The sequence below is a fragment of the Oncorhynchus nerka genome, linkage group LG25, assembly GCF_034236695.1.
Source record: "Oncorhynchus nerka isolate Pitt River linkage group LG25, Oner_Uvic_2.0, whole genome shotgun sequence".
NCBI lineage: Eukaryota > Metazoa > Chordata > Actinopteri > Salmoniformes > Salmonidae > Oncorhynchus > Oncorhynchus nerka.
In genome coordinates this window covers 15,542,606-15,560,488 of record NC_088420.1, presented here as the reverse complement: position 1 = coordinate 15,560,488, position 17,883 = coordinate 15,542,606, and the positions used below count along the sequence as shown (strand labels likewise).

The window sequence follows — 17,883 nt, the reverse complement described above, 5'->3', positions numbered from 1 at the left end:
CAGCTCAGTGGGCTAAATCAGACTACTGGGAAGACAGACAGCTCAGTGGGCTAAATCAGACTACTGGGAAGACAGACAGCTCTTAATTCAAGCCTTTTACAGCAGTGGGCTAAATCAGGGTCATGCAGAGTGTTTCTTGGGAGTCTTAAACAAATCTCATTTGAAACAAAAGTATGAACCTCACACACATGGTTAGGAGCTTATAAAAAAGAAGACGCCTGTATCATACCAGATATAGAGTTGTAATGTATTACATTTTGAGTTTGCACCCCAATATTACACTTTATATACATCACAGAAGACTGAAATACAGTATAACAAAATTATCTGAAATAGAAACACCAGAATGTCTTCTGTAAAAAAAATTTTTTTTAAATGGTTTATGAAATTATGAAAAATATGAATAACATTCCACCCATGAGGCCACTAGATGGCGATTTGGTCATTTGACTGCAGGAACGGGTTTTAAGAGTTCTACCACACATTTGGCCCATATGTACTGTAGCTTTTTAAACAAATCAGAAAGTTGTTGGACAAGATTCTACACTCTAAGATTCACTTTAATGGATATCTACTGATCTTGAAACTTTTTGCGACTTGCTTGGAGTGCTCTTGGTAAATTGCTTTTGCATGTCTCTGAAACTACGTGTGTGTGTGTGTGTGTGTGTGTGTGTGTGTGTGTGTGTGTGTGTGTGTGTGTGTGTGTGTGTGTGTGTGTGTGTGTGTGTGTGTGTGTGTGTGTGTGTGTCCACGACAAACCACAGATTGGTGGCTTCTATTGGATCTCATTGGTCACATGACAGTGACTTTGTCTTCAATACCTTCGAGGTCCATGTTCTCATATGCACCCTCGTGATCTCTGCTCCTGTGGGTCACACACACACACACACACACACACACACATACTTATTAGAACACAGGCCCTACTGTAATTGCACACACACCAACATTATTTCTCTGTGGGTCACTAGTACGGGAGTTGTAGCGATGAGACAAGATAGTAGCTACTAAAACAATTGGATACCACGAAATTGGGGAGAAAAAGGGGTCAAATAAAAAAAATTAAAAAGTAGACCACAAAACAAGAGCGATTAAGTGGCATCTTACCTGAACATGTCCAGGCTGGTATCATAGCGGTCTCCATTGGTGTTGGCATACCCAGGGGTCTTCCCACACTCACATTCTTTGGTGTCAGGCCTTCATGTAATCAATAACAGATGGTAAACAGACAGTAATGCTCCCTTACATTCAGATTCAGAAGCAATTATAACGTTTTGTCAATCTCATGCCGTTGGGACTGTGGAGATGGTCAGGTGACATGGAGTCTTGGCTCACCTCGAGTCCTGACACCAGGCCTTGTTGACCAGAAACGCCACGAAGATGAGGAAGAGAAACACGGCCACAGCTATGATGCCTGTCAGCCACTGTGGCAGTGCCCGCTCCACCTTATCTTAAAGAGTCAGGACATATGGGGGAAGTCATCATTGGATACCGGTGTGTAGGTGCAATATGCAGAAATCTCTCCGTCGTTTCCTGGTTGCTAAAATTCTAATAGTTCGTCTAATTTCAGTTTATGTGACAAAACAAGATAATCATTGTACCATCTTAACTAAAATCTAATATTCTCAGCTGTTTGAGGCTAAAAGTAAAAGACACAAAAAACTAAACTTAAGAACGGGAAGCATAGAAATAGTGCACATAGAACAGATCTACAGCTTCTTATACTTGCTTTCAATGCCAGTGACAGATCTATAACTACTATTTCTATGTGAATTTGGTCATGTCACCCAAAATGTTTAATTTTGCAGCTTTAACGGTGCTCAATTAAGCAATCATTTTGATTCCTCGTGTTGTTACAGGTGCAATTGTTGCATAGAGCACTTGTTTAAAATATATATTTCATGATATCCAATTAGTAGTTATAGTCTTGTCCCATCGCTGCAACTCCCCTAAGGACTCGGGAGAACCGGAGGTCGAGAGCCATGTGTCCTCCGAAACACGACCCTGCCAAGCCGCACTGTTTCTTGACACACTGCTCGCTTAACCCGGAAGCTAGCAGCACCAATGTGTCAGAGGAAACGCCATCCAGCTGGCGACCGAAATCAGCTTGCAGGTGCCCGGCCCGCCACAAGGAGTCGCTAGTGTGCGATGTGACAAGGAAATCCCGGCCAGCCAAACCCCTCCTTTAACCCAGACGACGCTGGGCCAATTGTGCTTCACCTCATGGGTCTCCCGGTCATGTAAGTTACAGGTTGCACCTTTAAATGTTTAATTTAGACTGTATGTCTGTCACTTGTCATTCTAATGTTCTGTAATGTGATGTTTATTCTCTTGAGTTATCGTCCCAGTTGATGGGATTATTAGCATGGCAGTCAAGATAAACTCTTGAGTCACAATATTAATTTCTCCTCTGGCTGAAGGCTCTTAACTGATGGGAAACCCCAGGCAATGTGTCATTCATTTCTCAAAACTATACGCATAGCTGCAGGAAGTAGGGGTGCTAACGATGCTGCAGCACCCCCTGATAAATATAACTAAATAAAAAATACAAACATTCCCCCCACAAAATGAGTGAACTAGGCCTTTATTACTCCTGTATGAGCAGAGAAAACAACTCCATGAACCTACACATGCATTATGCTGACAGAGGGAACATGTAAATAGTAAGTAAAAGGCCAAACATTTGTTGTAAAAAAATATATTTAAATGAATGAATAGATGGTTCATTATGGAAAATTCAACCACTGATATATATATTTATATATATATATATATATATATATATATAGACGCAGTTCACCTACACTGTTATATATGTTATATATAAATATATATATATACAGTACCGGTCAAAAGTTTGGACACACCTTCTCATTCAAGGGTTTTTCTTTATTTTTACTATTTTCTACATTGTAGAATAGTAGTGAAGACATGAAAACTATGAAATAATGTAGTTAAAATCAACATTTATTTAATATTTGAGATTCTTCAAAGTAGCCACCCTTTGCCTTGATGACAGCTTTTCACACTCTTGGCATTCTCTCAACCAGCTTCAGCTGGAATGCTTTTCCAACAGTCTTGAAAGAGTTCTCACATATGCTGAGCACTTGTTGGGTGATTTTCCTTCACTCTGCGGTCCAACTCATCCCAAACCATCTCAATTGAGTTGAGGTCGGGTGATTGTGGAGACCAGGTCATCTGATGCAGCACTCCATCACTCTCCTTCTTGGTCAAATAGCCCTTACACAGCCTGGAGGTGTGTTGGGTCATTGTCCTGTTGAAAACAAATGATAGTCCCAAGCGCAAACCAGATGGGATGGCGTATTGCTGCAGAATGCTGTGGTAGCCATGCTGGTTAAGTGTGCCTTGAATTCTAAATAAATCACAGAGCGTGTCACCAGCAAAACACCCCCACACCATAAACCCCACACCCCACACCCACATCCTAAAGAAAAGATTGCACTTTTTCCTCCTTACATTTTTCCTGACAACCAAAAGCACTTATACTTAAGTATATTTAAAACCAAATACTTTTAGACTTTTACTCAAGTAGAATTTTACCGGATGACTTTCACTTTTACTTGAGTAACATTCTAATAAGGTATCCATACTTCTACTCAAGTATGAAAATTGGGTACTTTTTCCACCACTGGTCTGTTGCTTGAACTCTGTGAAGCATTTATTTAGGCTGCAATTTCTGAGGATAGTAACTCTAATGAACTTATCCTCTGCAGCAGAGGTAACTCTGGGTCTTCCTTTCCTGTGACGGGCCTCATGAGAGACAGTTTCATCATAGAGCTTGATGGTTTTTGCGACTGCACTTGAAGAAACTTTAAAAGTTCTTGAAATGTTCCAGATTGACTGACCTTCATGTCTTAAAATAATGATGGACTGTCATTTCTCTTTGCTTATTTTAGCTGTTCTTGCCATAATATGGACTTGGTCTTTTACCAGACAGAGATATCTTCTGTATACCACTCTATCTTGTCACAACACAAATGCACTTTTAACGAGGCACACCAATTAATTGAAATGCATTCCAGGTGACTACCTCATGAAGCTGGTTGAGAGAATGTGTGCAAAGCTGTCATCAAGGCAAAGGGTGGCTACTTTGAAGAATCTCAAAGAAAAAATATATTTTGATTTGTTTAACACTTTGGTTACTACATGATTCCATATGTGTTATTTCATAGTTTTGATATCTTCACTATTATTCTACAATGTGAAAATAGTAAAAGTAAATAAAAACTCTTGAATGAGTAGGTGTTCTAAAATTTTGGACCGGTAGTGTATATATAGTATATTTTATGCTCCCCACTCTTATCAACAGTGAGTTGGAACAGCATGCAGTCACATAAGGCAGCTATTTCTTTATGTAGGCTACTATAAACTTCAAATGTAACCATTAGTTTCAGTTCTTACCTATTTGAGCTGTGACTACTCCCAAAGTCAGCATCAGCCATATAACCACAGTATGATCTCTCCCCATTGTTGACTCTGTTAAATCCACAAAATGTTGTTTTTAGATCCCAAAATGGCCTTGTGAGCAACTCTTCGGAATAGGTTTGTTCTATGTAGCTCAGTTGTGTTTTTTGGCATGTAAAGAACACACAGCCTGGCACAGTATTCGGTTAATGATTAACCCATGACAAACAACTGGTGATGATTCGGTAATAATCGCTATAACCTCGTGTTTTATTTATTGATTTCGTTCAGAGATTGACATTTGTAGGCCATCCATCTATTAACAGAAAATATGCAAATATTTGTATTATTTCAGATGTGCAAATGAATCTCTCTGTCCTACAAAAGTACACATAATTAGAGAACATTTGACTTATTAGGTCCACTTCAATACATAACACTTGGTACAGGGGATTTTCCACTATAGTGACCAGGAAGTAGACTATATAAACACACTCCAATAGCAGCTCAGTGGAAACACACAAAAACCTAGAGAATAAATATTCATCTCTGAAGAAGGACTTTGGCTTGGTTAGTGTCTCATGACCACACTTCTAATATGTCACTGGAGGTTCTAGTTGAAAAGAACCGTGGAACTCAGTTTTTGCCCACTAAGGAGTTACCACTTGACAAAATCTACTTTTTTTATAGTAAACTATATTAGCCTGAGTTAAACAGCCCTCTCCTGCTTAATTTATAATTCTAACATGATTTAGAGTTGTATACTATGATGATTTTTTATCAGAAAACTATAGTTTACGATATCTCATTGAAAAGGTGAACTTGACAATGCGCCAGAATGACTGACATAAGGCAACAAGGGAGCTGACTTTGCAGTCAAAGTTGACGCTTAGCAGAGCCATACTTTTGTACTTTCAGTAGTTACTGTAGCCTGCATGGGTATAGTTGGTGCAGTGGGCTTCACATGGGTGCATATTGTTATTTCAGGCATGACGGGGAAAATGTAAAAGGCTGGATTAGTAGAGCAGAAAGGGGGATGTGCTGGAAGGTTAGTGGACACACCCCCTCTGGACTCCAGGGACACATGATGAGCGTGTGTGTGTCTGTCCATCCGCCTGTCTGTCTGTCAGTTTATACAGTCCATCAGTACTAGGCTTTGTCCTAACCTTAGCACCAGCCAAATTAGCAGGTCCCTTTCAGCCAACCCCGCCCTCTCATTAACACCCCCCCCCCCTCTCTCTTTCTCTCTCTCCCTCACACACACCTCAGGGGAGTAGGTTGGCAATGATGTCAGATAGCGACCCTGAGAGCCAGTAGTAGCGTCTCTCCCCACTGTCCCGTTACCTGCTGAGAACCAGCCCTCAGTTCTGTTCTCTGGAGAGAACACAACTCTCATATGACCCATCCCATCCATCCCATCAACCACACACAGAGGCAGGGAGGGATGGGAGGGGGCCTTAAATTGATTTCTCCCCCTGTCTATCTAGTTATCTCCAGCCATAAAGAGGTTTTATTTTGTTATCTGTCTGTAACACTGGTTTTTGTTTGAAAGGCACAAATGGCAACCTATTCAGTGCACTACTATTGACACGGGCCCATAGGGCTCTGGTCAAAAGTAGTGCACTATGTAGGGAATGGGGGGCCATTTGGAACGCATCCCAGATTGGCTCCTGGCTGCTCTGACTGCTCTCTCACTGTCTTCTTATGGGAGAAGGGTTCTAAGAGTTAAAAAGAGGCAAGAATCCGTGGTGATTTTGCTGAGTTAAAGTGTCTCGATTCAATCCATTATTTCAATGGAGGGAACTCGTTCTCATACTCAATACGCTTGAGTGGACATAATGCCATGAATGTGAAATGAACATAATTAATCTATATACACCAGAGTGGTTTTTATGGATGGGGCTGATGTTTTGTTAAAATCTGGAAGGCCTTATTCTGAGTGTTACCCTGAAAGCAATACATAATTGGTAGATAAGTGTGGCACAGACCTGTAATTAATATTGTTGGATCGCTGTTGCAAGTATAAAGATATGACATTTGGTGTGCGTGCGCGTGTGTGCGTGCGTGTGTGTACAGTGCCTATAAAATTTCCATTGCACACCAGCCTAAATTAATTTCTATACATACAGTGCATTTGGAAAGTATTCACACCCTTTGACTTTTTCCACATTTTGTTACATTTACAGCCTTATTCTAAAATGGATCAAATAAAATAAAAATGCTCATCAATCTATACACAATACCCCATAATGACAAAGCAAAAAGGATTTTTAAGAAATGTTAGCAAATTTATTACAAAGTAATACAGGCACTTTGCTATGAGACTAAGGTCCCACGGTTGACAGTGCACATCAGAGCAAAAACTAAGCCGTGAGTTCGAAGGAATTCTCCGTAGAGCTCCGAGACAGGACTATTTCGAGGCACAGATCTGGGGAATGGTACCAAAACATTTCTGCAGCATTGAAGGTCCCCAAGAACAGTGGCCTCCATCATTCTTAAATGGAAGAAGTTTGGAACCACCAAGACTCTTCCTAGAGCTGGCCCGCACGGCCAAACTGAGCAATCGGGAGAGAAGGGCCTTTGTTCAGGGAGGTGACCAAGAACCCAATGGTCACTCTGACAGAGCTCCAGAGTTCCTCTGTGGAGATGGGAGAACCTTCCAGAAGGACAACCATATCTGCAGCACTCCACCAATCAGACCTTTATATTTATGGTAGAGTGGCCAGATGGAAGCCACTCCTCAGCAAAAGGCAAATGACAGCTCGCTTGGAGTTTGCCAAAAGGCACCTAAAGGGCTCATGGTGGTGGCATATGTGGGGATGTTTTTCAGCAACAGGGCCTGGGAGACTAGTCATAATCGAGGGAAAGATGAACGGAGCAAAGTACAGAGAGGTCCTTGATGAAAACTTGCTCCAGAGAGCTCAGGACCTCAGACTGGCGTGAAGTTTCACCTTCCAACAGGACAACGACAATGGCACACAGCCAAGACAACGCATGAGTGGCTTCGGGACAAGTCTCTGAATGTCCTTGAGTGTCCCAGCCAGAGCCCGGACTTGAACTCGATCAAACATCTCTGGAGAGACCTGAAAATAGCTGTGCAGTGACGCTCCCCATACAACCGAAAGAGCTTGGGAGGATCTGCAGAGAAGAATGGGAGAAACTCCCTAAATACAGGTGTGCCAAGCTTGTAGCGACATATCCAAGAAGACTCGAAGCTGTAATCACAAAGGAGCTTCAACAAAGTACTGAGTAAAGGGTCTGAATTCTTATGTAAATTTAATATTTCATTTTTTTTATCCACTTGCAAACAATTCTAAAACCCTGTTTTTGCTTTGTCATTATGAAATATTGTGTGTAGATTGATGAGGGAAATTTTTTTTGAATCAATTTTAGAATAAGGCTGTAATGTGGAAAAAGTCAAGGAGTTGGAATACTTTCTGAATACACTGTAGCTACAGAACATAATCCACGTCTTTTATGTGAAGGCCTCTGAAATATAAACCTGTGTTTGTTTAATCTCTGTGTTTGCCTGTGTCATTATAGTGGGGGTGAGACAAGTGCACAGTTGCTGTGTAAATACTGGGGTGATGTAGCACCTCACTCATTGTGTATTTGTGTCATTACTTCCTTAAGGGCCAGTTCCCTGGACATACAAATTAAACCTAGTCCTGGACTAAAAATGAATCCCAATGGAAAATCTCTATTGAAAGTGCCTTTGAATTGTGGACTAGTCTTTATCTGGGTCCTTTGTGTGCAGTATGAGATCAATGTAGTCCTTCTTAACAAAGAATATATACCCACATATACACCCATAATATGTACCAACATATATACACATAATATGTACATAATATGTACTCACATATACACACATAATATATACCCACACATACACACATAATATATACCTACATATACACACAATATATACACATAATATATACCCACATATACACACATAATATATACCTACATATACACACAATATATACCCACATATACACACACAATATATACCCACATATACACACATAATACTGTATATACACCCATAATATATACCCACATATACACACATAATATATACCCACATATATACACATAATATGTACTCACATATACACACATAATATATACCTACATATACACACATAATATACACCCACATATACACACATAATATATACCCACATATACATACATAACATATTCCTACTTATGAACTGAATGGTTCGAGCCCTGAATGCTGATTGGCTGAAAGCCGTGGTATATCAGACAGTATACCATGGGTTTGACAAAAGATGTATTTTTACTGCTCTAATTTCGTTGGTAACCAGTTTATAATAGCAATAACGCACCACGGGGGTTTGTGATATATGTCTATTATACCACGGATAAGGGCTGTCTCCTAGCACTCCTCGTTGCGTCGTACATAACAACAGCCATTGGCCATATACCACACTCCCTCTGGCCTTATTGCTTAAATATACACATATAATATTTACCCACATATACACATATATTTACCCACATATACACATATAATATTGACCCATATGCTCATATTTTTGTGTGATATACTAGTTTACTTACAATCAGAGCCATTTATAAAGAGACAGTATATCTCTGCTTCTAACCATTAGGCTCTTTTCCCATGTTCTCCTGAAATTAAAATGATGCCCGTAGACCGCGATGGGAACTGGTGATGCGTCAGTATTTCACACACACCCCTTCATTCCCTACGGGACCAGTACCCTAACCTCTCAGTCTCTGATGGCTTTTTCATTGGCTGTGATTCTTATCAGTCATCTGCACCATCGCTCCACTCATCATAGAGCTGTAATCAGGACATACTGCATACCCAGTGCCCCCTTAAATACCTTCTAGCTCCACTCTATCACAATCCTATTAGTGGATAATAACAATAGTGGTCAATTCATATGGTGGGAACACGAAGGTTACATTTGACCCATTGCATCTCATCTGAAGAGGCATCTATCCTGATTGTGGGGTCTGTCTGTGGATGGATTATTCAATGATGATAGGCCATGGCATCTTTAGGGATTGGAATTTCAAATGGTGGGAACTGCCCTAAAAATGGGTTGATATTCAATTGGCATTTTTAATGGATAGTTTTGGGGGTTGGGGTCAACATAAAAAAAATATAATAAAAAATAAATAAAATTCCTTCCTCATACCAATTCCTTCCATGTACTGTATCTCTATTTGAAAACCAATTTGGAGTAGGCATAAATTATACTACTGCCATTGAAATATACTGGAATTCAATCAAACTCATGCACCGAACAATGTTTACACCATGTCTTTGTTTGCAAACTACTGCCCATGCAGATTGCAGACAGGCCTCTAATTCACAAAATGGGAAGCATCTTCCTGTGAGGGTTCTACCCACATATCCTATAATTCACTATGATTCTATACGTAGTTCTATGGGTCCACCTGGTTGATTTTAATACTTTTATGTTTCAGAAATGTTTCAAGTAAAATACTTATCTAATAGATGATGGACAAATATAACATGAATTGGAAACGATTAGCACAACAGCACACGATTGTCAAGTTCTTTTTCTCCATTTTATTTTATTTTGTGGTTTCATTACAATTCTCTGAGAAATAACATTGCATGTATTTATAGATGGAAAGGTTTTATCCTACAAAATAACAACTTCATATTGAATACATCATAGAATTAAAAGGTACCAATTCTGGTTACTCAATAGTATGCTGAAATAGCATGTACATTATGTTAAATACAGTGGTAAAACACTTCCTTTATGAATGTTATCAATAAAAGATAAATGAAAGAAGTGAATGTGTAAAAATAGGATCAACTCAATGTACCGTGGTTACAGGGAAAGAAGCAGTTGAAAAAATGTTCCATTGTCCGTTTTATGTACACTTAGAGTGGAATGCTTGTACCTGTCTTTAAATATCTTTAGATACAGAGATATTATAATGTTGTTTTATTGTTCTGTTATTGGACAGGAATCATTTCCTCCTTTGTTTTGGCTCTCAGTTAACTTGAATGGTGTGTGTGTGAACTTCGAATGGTGTGTTTGTGTGTGCACTTGCGTCGTACTTATAATCTCAATTACATTTTGTATGGTAAATGTTGCAACCATGTGGTTTATGTGAATATCACATTAACAAGTAGACTTTTAAACATTTTGTTCTCCTCCCAACATTGACAGCCACACTGAGATCTCACACTTTTTTTTGTCTTGACCGATTATCGGTTATTATCAGTTATCTCACTGAATAACTATTTGTGCTGGGGATTAACTGTGCCATCCAACAACTAATGAGGTGATCTTCAAGAAAACAATTTCTGGACTTCAGGTCTGGACATTATTATTTGATAAACCCCAAATGTTAGGTTCTAAAGGAACTCAAATGAACTTCAGCGGACCCTAAAATGAAGACAAGTCACTTACATTTAGTAGTCTGTAGTACTTAAGAACACAGTTCTCATTCTTGTTTAGAGTCAAGCAGTGTACCTACACAAACTTTCACCTTAGACAAGAAAAGGTATCATTTTGCAATTTCAGGCCTTTTTCCAGAAACACCTTCACTGTTTTTAAATATTTTCTTCATTTTCAACTTAGTTTGTACTTTCATGACTTCCAAATCCATCACCTGCTTACAACAGCAGCTGGGACATGTTCCACCAGAGAACACACCCTCCTCTGGATTGGACAATAACAGACAGAGCCATTGAGCGAAACAGGAAGAAGAGAAAGAGCAAATCTGTACACAACACAAATGCATCACCATTCGACACACCCCATTGACCCCTCTCTACCCAGGTGGAAAAATGCTCCAAATCGCCAACCTCCTGCTTCTCACATTGTCTATTTTCTTCTCCACATAGGCAAAATGCTGAGTCATCTGTGGTTGTGTTCGTCCATATGGAGTCCAGAGTGAGGATGGAGAACCCTGGAGGTTTGCGTCCGAGACTCGACGGACGAGTCCTGGTCCTCGGTGTAGCAGTCGGGACTCCCATCCCCTCCCAGAAGACTCCCGCAGCTGGAGTTGCTGGATGACAGCATGCCCTGGAGGAGCTCCTCCCGGACCAGGCTCTCCTCATGGCCCTCGGGAGCCCAGGCCCCCTCAGCACCACTGCCGCCCCCCACCACACCTTCCTGGTCGTCCAGTAGCTTGGCCAGGAAGTTGATGTACTTCATGGCCAGTCGGAGGATCTCGTTTTTGGAGAGCTTCTTATCGGGCGGGTGGGTAGGGATGAGCTGGCGGAGGTCAGCGAACGCGCCGTTCACGTTCTGCTGGCGCCAACGCTCACGGCTGTTGGTGAAGATCCGTCGCACAATTTTAGGCTGTGAGCCTGAGAGGGGGAGGAGGAGAGGGTGTTAAATACTGTAGGTATTCTGATGTGTTTGATAATACACTGTCTGCATACACCAGCAGTATGTACAGTATAGTTGAATCAGATGTGTTAGAGCTGGGCTGGAACAAAAGCTTGCACTGTGGCCTTCCAGAACCTGAGTTTGTCATCCCCATTCCCTACATGCCCTTTCCTTCTGTCTAAAGACCACCAACCCAGATGTCAGCTCTCTGTGTTAAACCACACTTTAATGGTATGACAGTTAGACTTGATGCAGCACTTTACAAGTTGTCAGTCTCTCTGTATTCCTGTTGCAGCTTTTCTCTTTAAAATGACTATTGTCCAGAAACTCCCTTCACCCCTTTGCACCCTGACAGTTTAATGCAATATCCAGAGCAAAATGTGGATAGACATAATTATTAAAATCTAAAATACTCTTACCATTATCATCGTTGATTTCAATCTCATAAGGCGCGGGTCGTCGTTTGATCCGATGGCTGGGGTACATGCCATACTGTTCTGTCTCGCCACCATAGCCACTAGAGAAAGATGTAAAAGTGTGGAATTAGACCACACATTAATATATCTATAGACTTTTATACTGGTGATTTTGTTGGACATAACTATGACAGTTACTATAGGCCTACGCATTTCCATTTGCAAAGTAAGAAATGAAAAACGCAAAGCATTTATAATAAGACATCATTATTATTATTACTATTTAATATCCAATAATAATAATGAAAACAATTTAAATCGGAATGCACATTTCAGGCCTAAACTTGGGATAGACCTAGGCTACATAAATCCAATACATATCCAACAATAATTGCGCTGACCCACAGCATAAACATCTCAAGACCACGCACATCATTTGGACATAAAAACATTACCAAACGGTTAGTATGCCTTACCTGTTCATGGTGGCGAGTGGTTGAGCAAAGTTACTGTACAGCATCGCTCGTGCAGGGAGAGGGAAGGCGAGCGGGCTCAACTGCACCATTCGAGTTTCGCTCAACAACGGGTCCCGGGAATCCAGTGGCAGGGGTATCTGCGGTCTGCACAGTTCCGTGGTCTGTACCTTGTGGTTAATGTCTGCCGTCTGCTCCCTAGCGTTTATATCCACCGGTCCTCCTCCCCTGGCCAATTCGATAACCGGTACTAACTTTTTTAGCTCGCTGTGGTACGCCGTTTCCTTGGAAACGCCATTAATGAAGATAGTCCCGTTGCAGTGCTCCCTGGCGACGCGCTTCCTCTCAGCTGAGTCCCCCGACGCCGCAGTCGTGTTTTCCTGTGTCTCGCTAACAGCTTCGCCCCCTTCCCCACTGACACGACCTGTTATGGAAGTAGTCAGGCTGTCGTGCTGTGGGGACTTGCACCCATTGACAATAGGACTGAGATGCCTAAATTCTGGTTTCCGTTTTTCCATCATTTCAACTGCTATTCGATAGATTCGACCGTGCGTAAAAATGCATGAAATAGCCTAGTAAAAACGCAAAGGCTTAAATGGTAGGCTTTTCCGAGATTGACTGAGTTGAGCATCGAAAAGACCCCACTCATCTGGCGATATTAATCCTTGATGTCACCTGCAAAAACAAGATAGCTTTTATGCTTATGCTTTATTGTTATGAATATACAATTTTTCTAATGAATAAACTCATTTTTCTAATGAGTATACAAAAATGCAGACTCCTGCGGTCGCGACACTGCGGGTCCAGTACTGTCAACCCGCGCACCCCACCTCATCAACCAATTCAGCAGGCAGATAGCTGCATCCATTCATTTGCTCTTGGTCTAGAGGTGGGTGCGTAGGCCTATACTATCAACGTGTTCAACTGTTTGAGCACACTGTTGCATTACTGCTGCCCTTGTCAATTACAGGCTATAAACCAATTAACTATTTTGAATGCACTCTTGTAGTCCATCAGATCGGAAATACCATATCACATGACATGGCTACTACTTTAGAGAATAGTATAGTTTTTAAAACAATTGTTGTTCTATTTGGCCTGCACATAAAAGATAAATAAAGAATGTAACATAGCTGGCTTTGTTCTAAGTGGTACTCCACGTTCACGTGACCCTGACCTTATAAGCTGCTATTAACTGGCAGGGAGGATAACAATTCTGATAACGCACAGGTTTTAACAGGGAGGGGTCCTAATCATTCCACATTGTGGCATTTGCCCAACAATCGTCGCGCTGTTAAACGGAAGCGATATCTCTGCGTGGCTATTTAAAATATATATATATATTTTATTTGGGATTTTTAGACAATTGTCTAAATCAACAAACAAAAAAGTATATATTTTTTTAAGTGTCCACGCAGAGATATCGCTTCCGTTTAATGTCTATTACAGACAATAGACTTAGACAAAATACAATAGACAACATTTCACATACATGGATCCCCTAAATTAAACATCAATATAATTAGCCTTTGTCTTTCGCTGGATCATTATCGTTATAATATAGCAGCCTATACCACACTCATATTCATTAAGTTGCAAATGATAACCGCTGTCACTCTTGAGCACATATTTTTCAATTGAGCTCATAATTCTTCGTTCATTGTCTTTTTCTTTTGAATGTATTTTATTTGATATATTCTTACTTTGTTGCTTGAGCATAACTTAGTTTCAAATGAAATGTTATTTCTTCCCATGCTGCTAAATGTTATTTCTTCCCATGCTGCTAAATGTTATTTCTTCCCATGCTGCTAAATGTTATTTCTTCCCATGCTGCTAAATGTTATTTCTTCCCATGCTGCTAAATGTTATTTCTTCCCATGCTGCTAAATGTTATTTCTTCCCATGTTGCTAAATGTTATTTCTTCCCATGCTGCTAAATGTTATTTCTTCCCATGCTGCTAAATGTTATTTCTTCCCATGCTGCTAAATGTTATTTCTTCCCATGCTGCTAAATGTTATTTCTTCCCATGTTGCTAAATGTTATTTCTTCCCATGCTGCTAAATGTTATTTCTTCCCATGCTGCTAAATGTTATTTCTTCCCATGCTGCTAAATGTTATTTCTTCCCATGTTGCTAAATGTTATTTCTTCCCATGCTGCTAAATGTTATTTCTTCCCATGCTGCTAAATGTTATTTCTTCCCATGCTGCTAAATGTTATTTCTTCCCATGCTGCTAAAGGAATAAGTGTTTTTCACAACCAATATTGTTTTGGTTATGGCTCGTGCGCTTAAAAGGTAATGACAATAACAGGGTATAGAGTACGTTTTTGCGTCGTTTATTTTAGGCTATCATTCATTATTAACTTATGGTTTTGAACGTTTGAACCGAATCGAATCAGGTTTTAGAGTGCACAAAATGTGAGGCGAAAACCTTTTCATTCCATAGCCAAACTGTGTAGATAGACCTTGGCTTCACACATTTTTACAGAAACAGAGTGGTCATTTTCTGTTTCACAATAGCCTATAAAGATGTAGAGATTAATAACATATTTAGACTGGGCCTACATAACGAATATATTAGGCTATTGCTCCGTAACCTATATCAGAATGAAATTATCATCCACCAATTATTCTTAGCCTATAGCCTTCCCTAAGTGTGTGGATATTGGAAATTGACTGAGGATATGTTGCTAAACGAATAAAAAAGGAAAATGTCGAAGCCTATTATATTGGTAGATAAAGTGAACGCCAAATCGACAGGCAAACTGCTGTATTTCCCTTGACGGAGAAACAAATTGGCCTGCATTTTCAATAAGAAATAGGAACGAACAATGATAAACAATTTTCTATATTTCCATTACAGATAACATATCCACACCAACAACAAATATGACTTGATAATGCCTATTTGGGTGTGCTGTCCTTACCATAGCCGGAGTGTTGTTGATAGAGTATGTGTGGAGCCATTTTGTCGAGGGTCGTCCATGTCTGAGGTTTTAGATTCACTGACGTACTGTGTGGAAACTGGAAGTGAGGTTTTATATAATTCCACATCATGTCCAGTGTGGCGCTTAGTGTGGGGAACGAGCTGAACACCGGTGCAATGTGGTGACGAGAGATAAGGGCGCGCAGTTGCGCCCCCTTAACCATTATTTATACAATGATTCATTATTATTTGACGTTTTATCGAGGGCAAATGGGAGGACATTTTTTGTTGTTGTCTTATAGGCCTATTGAGAATGGATATGCACTGAAATATAGGCTAAGCGGGAAATTTGAAAGGAAAACATCCCATGTGCCTTGTAAAATGCTCCAAGGCTTAGTCCAAAATTAATTATAGAGCAATGGGGCGTATTTAAAATCATATCCGTGAAGATTTTGACTTGAGAAAAATACTATTAGGATGTGTTTGTTTTGACTAATATTTTAACCTTTTATGACGGAGAATAACTAAACAGTGCGTGCTAAAATCATTAATGAATTTGAATAAAATAATGCGACATGTACAATTAATAGCATTGGTTTTCTAAATGTATTTCTGATAATATTATATTGTGCAACAATGATAATGAATGAATTCTCTGTCATTTGGATCAAACTCTTAAGTTAATGCATTTGACAACACCCAGAACACTGTCAATCAATTATCTCTAACAAGTGTCTCTTGGGCCAGATATTCAATATTCACACGAGAGGTTTGCATGAAAAACCTCAATTGAAACAGCATAGCTTACACCTGGTAACCTACCTTGCCAATTATGGTTATCATTATTATTTAGCTGTGATGTAGTCTATTCTTATAGCTAAATAGTCTATATGAAATAAACATATAGATCTACAGAGAAAAATAGTAGGCTAAATCAGCTAAATTATCAGAAACCTTTATCTTGCTTTGTTCATTTTGCAGGGGTTGCAGTCATTACCGAGGTAAAGACAGATTCAGGTTGGATATGCATTCGCCTGTAGTTTTCCTTACGTCCACCAACAGCAGCTAGGGACCGTCAACAAAGTGACAATTCAAATGTTCAAATTTCAATAGCTCTTTTAACCATTACTCTTACAACATTCAAAACTGGTTCTAGCTAACCCGATGGCATAGACACACACATAGCTTTTTGGTTGTGACCTACTGATTTAAAAAAAGGTTCAGAATGTACACTCAGCGGGCCTACACATTGCACCCCCTTTAGTTTGTCCATTTTCATCTCATGCAATTTTACATTAATTTTCTATGTATCTAATTTCTGGACTTCCCCCCCGCCTTGATGGAGGTGTCCATGGACAAACTAAAGGGTGTGCAATATAGAAGGGTGGACAGTGGACATTCTGAACCTTGTTTGAAGTCAGTAGGTCACATGACCAAGGAGTTATTGAAATTCAAATGTAAAAAAAAAGTTTGTACTTTGTTTACGCTCTCTAACTAATTCAACTAGGAATACAAAATGTCTTTACCCCAGTGCAGTCTTTAGTTTACAGGGTCCCGGATGCCTTTGGAAACTTGGCAAAATTAGGTGTAAAACTCACAGGACCACCTCGCCGACGGAGATTTGGTGGTATCAGTGCGCCAGCAACCTGCAGGGTTATCCATCAAAGCAGGAGGCGAGACACTCGATGTGGGTATGGTGCGGTACAGTATACTGTTTGCTCAGAGATGCAAGCTTGGGTCCAACATTAGGTGTATTTTAGGCCTACATGTCTCCTTTGTCCTTAGGCCTACCATTTTCGATCCCATGTTTCAAAGTAGTGTTTGGGGGTAAATCTCAAAGACATATGCCGACATTAAATGAATATTCAATAATCAGTAAGCCTAGTGAACAGAACAAGTATCTAAATATATATGCGTGAGTCTATTTGAAATATATATATTTTCTAGCAGATTGGCTAATTAGCTTATGTCAGACATTCAAAAGATGTCTAACATTTAGGCCTGGAAAAAAAGAAAAACTGCTGAAATATTTCCTTCTGTCCTCTGTTCTTTGTCAACGCAGCTCCCTCTGTCACGACCAGAGAAAAACAGTGTGGTCACGGCTCATGACCACCAACATGCATCCTGTCAGTATCCAAGTCCAAGCGTCACACAATGTAAACTACCGTAGCAGGCGAAAAAACACATTCTAAACCCAGAGGTGCAACATCGTGAGACTTCCGGGAACGCTTGTGAAACAGACCATATAGGCCAGGTTTGGG

General features: G+C 40.0%; 2 protein-coding genes across 2 annotated transcripts; both read right to left on the bottom strand.

Moving 5' to 3' along the window:
• Positions 1 to 223: 223 nt before the first annotated feature.
• On the bottom strand, positions 224 to 4,600 carry LOC115122323 (PDZK1-interacting protein 1-like). Its single transcript, XM_029651530.2, has 4 exons — positions 4,423 to 4,600; positions 1,336 to 1,450; positions 1,108 to 1,197; positions 224 to 865 (listed from the first exon to the last, which is right to left on the bottom strand). Exons 1-4 carry the CDS (start codon positions 4,487 to 4,489, stop codon positions 793 to 795), a joined length of 345 nt encoding a protein of 114 aa, XP_029507390.1. The 5' UTR covers positions 4,490 to 4,600; the 3' UTR covers positions 224 to 792.
• Positions 4,601 to 9,998: 5,398 nt separating this feature from the next.
• LOC115122322 (T-cell acute lymphocytic leukemia protein 1 homolog) lies at positions 9,999 to 15,832 on the bottom strand. The gene is made up of 4 exons (XM_029651528.2): positions 15,624 to 15,832; positions 12,700 to 13,371; positions 12,227 to 12,324; positions 9,999 to 11,785 (listed from the first exon to the last, which is right to left on the bottom strand). The coding sequence occupies exons 2-4, from the start codon at positions 13,215 to 13,217 to the stop codon at positions 11,331 to 11,333; spliced, it is 1,071 nt and encodes a 356-aa protein (XP_029507388.1). The 5' UTR covers positions 13,218 to 13,371; positions 15,624 to 15,832; the 3' UTR covers positions 9,999 to 11,330.
• Positions 15,833 to 17,883: the final 2,051 nt, after the last annotated feature.

Bases quoted from the DNA above. Each gene is read 5' to 3' on its own strand.
- LOC115122323 (XM_029651530.2), bottom strand. From the start codon at position 4,489: ATGGGGAGAGATCATACTGTGGTTATATGGCTGATGCTGACTTTGGGA. The intron at 1,198-1,335 runs GTGAGCCAAGAC...GATTACATGAAG, and splicing joins GCCTGGTGTCAGGACTCGAG to GCCTGACACCAAAGAATGTG. The intron at 866-1,107 runs GTAAGATGCCAC...TGTGACCCACAG, and splicing joins ACCAGCCTGGACATGTTCAG to GAGCAGAGATCACGAGGGTG.
- LOC115122322 (XM_029651528.2), bottom strand. From the start codon at position 13,217: ATGATGGAAAAACGGAAACCAGAATTTAGGCATCTCAGTCCTATTGTC. The intron at 12,325-12,699 runs GTAAGGCATACT...ATCTTTCTCTAG, and splicing joins CCACTCGCCACCATGAACAG to TGGCTATGGTGGCGAGACAG. The intron at 11,786-12,226 runs GTAAGAGTATTT...TCCCCCTCTCAG, and splicing joins TGAAATCAACGATGATAATG to GCTCACAGCCTAAAATTGTG.